Source organism: Loa loa, assembly GCF_000183805.2.
Source record: "Loa loa unplaced genomic scaffold supercont3.536, whole genome shotgun sequence".
NCBI lineage: Eukaryota > Metazoa > Nematoda > Chromadorea > Rhabditida > Onchocercidae > Loa > Loa loa.
This window is the reverse complement of record NW_018108716.1, coordinates 1-4,489: the sequence shown is the minus strand read 5'-3', so window position 1 is coordinate 4,489 and position 4,489 is coordinate 1. Positions and strand designations below refer to the sequence as shown.

Genomic DNA, 4,489 nt, shown 5'->3' with positions numbered 1-4,489 from the left:
ACACACACACACACACACGCACACACACACACACACGTGCACACGTACGTACGCACACACACGCACACAGACACATGCACACGCACGCACACACAGACACACACACACACATACGTACACACATGTATATATCTGCAAAATTATGGATAAAATTTCCAAAACATTTTTGAACCTCCTGAAATCCTGAAAGGTTCATTACATTCATTCCATTTTACTATTATTTATAAATTTATTTCATTTCATTGGTATTTTTGTATCATTTTTATCGCTTTATTTTATCATTTGAATAGAAATGTATAAAAATATTTGTATGCTGCCTTTTTTTAAATGCAAACAATGGTAAAAAGACTGTGGTATTTACTTCTTTAACTGAAGTACTGTAAAATTGTTACAATTTCATAAAGGAAGCGCAAGTATCAATTGGGTTACAATATCACAAGGAGCAAATGCCATTTGGATTACGATATTATAGAGCGCAATTGTCAATTGGGATACGATATCACGAAACTCAGGTGTTAAATTGGTATGCAATATCATAAAATAGCAAATAGTTTAATTTGAAAATAAAATGTTCTATGCATTTGTTTCACCATCTTTTTTCGTTTCATTCTTTCCTTTATGCTCAATAACAAGTGTTTTCACATCACGACGATGCAAAATTGAATCTCGAGTTAATGCTTCCAATGCTGCTGTTGCAATTGCTTCTTGTCGACGTTGACGTAATGCATCACGATACTGTACTGTAAAAATATATTTTTATATTTGCAGTAAAAAAAAAAAAAAAAAACACCTAAAGATTGATGATCGGAAAATTTCTTCTAAGTTGTAAATTAATTAATTAGTATGAGTAGCAGTATTTTTGTGAATAATACTTGCAAGAATTACTGTTTAAAATGAAGAATTCTTCTTGATTGCTAATGTTTATTTATATTATCGTTTGATTTGTGGGAGGAATTTTCCAGATTGTAATTGAGATTTGCATTTACAGTAAACATAATTGCACTTTATTGGAATGTTTTTTTTTTCTATAAAAGGAATTGGAAAAGATAAAATTCGGGAAAGAATTCGCTTAAATTACATTTTATTGTATGTTATTTTAATTTTTGAAATTGAAAAACTTGAAAACAAAAAAGTTATCATACCAGAATAGATAATAAGTAAGCCACCCCAAGCCATTGACCAAAACCATCCAACAAACAAGAATGTAATGGTAAAAAATTGACTAATACCAACTAATGAATTAATAAGTATGGTCATTAATTTTCGTCCCTCACGATAATTTACACGCGTTTGACCAAGACATAAGGCAAAAAATCCACTCATTATTGTTCCTGAATAATATTTTTAATTGGTTATCAATTTTATTGATAATCAATTAAAATTTGGGAAGGAATGGATGAATCATTATCTCATCAATTAGTTATCAAAAAATCCAATTGAATTTATCACCATATATTGATACTATCAAAACATGTAAAATAACCTTATTCTCGGTTACTTCAAATAATCTGAGAATAAATTTGAATCAAATTAATCGATATCAGTAAAACACTAAATGGGATGGTTCAAGTTTTGCTTATACGTTCCCGCGAATATCTATTATCTGGTGAACTATATCTAACCTACCAAAAATGTAAATCCCACAAGAATATATATTGCACAATATCTTTGTAATCTTTACCAGTATACCTTTAATACAAATTCATAATAAATGATATCGATTATTTTCTTCAAAATATCCCAAATATTGTTAATAAAAAAAAAAGAAAAGTAAATTTCCGATATATTCGTTAATTATTTTTACAGCTATAAGATATCATTTTAAGATAATTAAATGCAAAAAAAAAGAAAAAAAATTTTAAATAACTGTGAAATATAATTCATACATACCTAATCCAGGCATAATAACATTAATTATAGCACAAAATATAGCAACCGGTAATGGAAGGAATGGTACCGCAGAATGCATTAAAGTGATATCATTGGTTGGTAGATGAATTCGTACATCACCTGGGCGTTTATCATTTTGATCAGTGTCAGTTTCAACTACTTTTACCAAACTTGTCAAACTAAATCCTTTCCCATTTTCCTATAAATTGTTAACAGATATTGAATTAATAATGATAATGATAATAGGGAACAATAAGAAGTATGGATTAAATTGAAGATGCACCGAAATGATTGATGTTATAAAATGTTGTAAATTTTTTGCAATTAATTAATTTCAAAATTTTTGTTATTTTTTATTTTCAAATTTTATAAGAAGTAATATGGTAAAAAAAAAAATCTTACCCTTAATACTGAATAATTTAATCTAAAATGTCATTTTTCATTAATTTTTGCAAACATTTTAATTCTCATTCATTCCTTTTTTATATTTCATAATTAAAACTCTTTCTTTTTTCAAAGTATATATTTTCAAATTTAATTTAAATAATTCAAATTTCTATTACATTATTTTTATTCCTTCGTTCTTACCTTTCCTTTTTTTTTTTTTGTCGATTAAACCAATCATCTAATAGGTGTAAGGGAAAAAATAGCGATCGGATGACAATTTGCGTACAAAGTTGACAATGATAGGAATTAGAAGAAATAAAATGATGTAAAAGAAGGGAATTTTTTTAGCTTATTAAGTAAAAATTGATTAGAATAATTACGACATAACGAATATATAAAGTTGTAAAATAAGATAATTTGTGAAATTTCTTCAGTTGCTATAATTTGTTCACTTTTCAATTGATTAGAATTTGATTAATTAATTAAACGATGGATACTTTTAATGTTATGATCGGAAATTTTGTTAATTTATCATATCAATTTCAAAATTTTTAAGCAAAAAAATTTGACATACACTTTCGTTATCTTACAAATAATCGAATTTTTAAAAAATTGAATAAAATTAAAATACAACGAAAATAAAGCATTTACATTAAAATTAAAAAAAAAAAAGAAAAAAATACTGTAAATAATAATTCCATCATGATTATGACCTTTTGATGTTTCGGAATAATTCCTTGTTCAACACCATAATCGATTATATCCGGTAGCATTGTTTGCACCTTCTTCCATTTTTTTGAAACCTCAGCTGAAATTTTTAATTTCATAACTTCAAATATATCTAAAAAGCATAAATCAATTTTTTTTTTTTAAAAACAAAAGAAAAAAAAACTGTCCCTATCTTCTCCAGTCATTTTAAGCTTCCAATTTTACAATTACATTGATATCTTTTTGTTGAATTTTGAAAAAAAAAAAAAAAAACGCTATAAATTTTAATTTATCCAAATCAATTAATTTAAAAATTGTGAAAAATTAATTTCATAAAGTTTTAATAACTTCAAAATAAATGAGAATTGTGTATGAAAAAAAAATAATAATAATAACAGTAATTTTTTGTTTTTGTTTTTTTTCCCTTTTTTTTTTTTTACAAACTTACCAATTTCTCTTTTTGGTGGTTGTTGTTGTTGTCGTGATTCATTCATTTTTAACAAATTTGCATTATTTAAATAGCTACAAAACTATTTCATTTTGTTTTTTCTTTAGACAAAGAATTCCATTTTATATAAAATTTATGCACCTTTCTTTCTTTCTTTTTTTTTTTTAAATCTGAAAAATGGGTAAATTGAATAGTAAAGAAAAATATATGCATGCATTTGAGGGAAAAAGAAAAAGTTCATTAATTAAATTTAAAGATTATTTCATATTTATAATATTTAATGAAATTAATTTCATAAAACAAATTAAATCTCAAAATATTTCAACAATTTATGCTAATTTTGTTCAAGTAATAAATTGTAAATTTGTAATTCATTAAACATAATTTTGCATTAATTCAAATATGACATGATTGATAATGTAAAACGAGCGAAACTAAAATAGTTTGGATTTAAATAATTTAATTAACTTATCATTGAATCAAATTTAATATCATACCGAAAAAAAAAACAGTTTTAAAAAATTAATAAACATATTACGTGCAATGTAATTATTAATAACATATGGATAATATTTAAAGAAGAATGTAAAATGAAACGTTGAAATATGTTGACTGATTGATATCGTAAAGAAAAACTAATAGTTTGGATTTTTAAATTTTTTTTTTTTTAATAAGCTAAAAGAATAATTTAGTAAATTTTATCCTGTTCTTTCTTATTTTTTTTTTCTTTTGTTTTACTAAAAAAAAAAAAAAAAATGAATAATGTAAAAAAAAATAACAAGCATAAGCTAAGAAAAAAAAAAAAAAAAAGAAAGACACCACCATAAGGCTACATATTTCCGGATTAGGTATTTATAAAAATTTGGTCTGCTTCTCACCTCATATGATTGTTCGTTTTTTAAAAAAGTTACATTATTTTGAACTTTCAGGAAAAAAAAAAAAAGGAAAAGAGGAAAAAGACGCAAATATCAATGAAGCTTTTCTAGTCTTGTTAAATCCTAACTAAAGACAACATATTATTGCTTTTTCATTTTCAATTTTCTTTTATGTACTATC

At 24.5% G+C, this 4,489-nt stretch overlaps 1 protein-coding gene across 1 annotated transcript; it reads right to left on the bottom strand.

The window, feature by feature from the left end:
• Positions 1 to 573: 573 nt before the first annotated feature.
• LOAG_12946 (hypothetical protein) lies at positions 574 to 2,089 on the bottom strand (the record flags this gene model as incomplete). The annotated part of the gene is made up of 3 exons (XM_003148459.2): positions 574 to 740; positions 1,143 to 1,331; positions 1,891 to 2,089. Coding segments are annotated over 3 exons (555 nt in total), but the record flags the coding sequence as incomplete, so codon positions are not given.
• Positions 2,090 to 4,489: the final 2,400 nt, after the last annotated feature.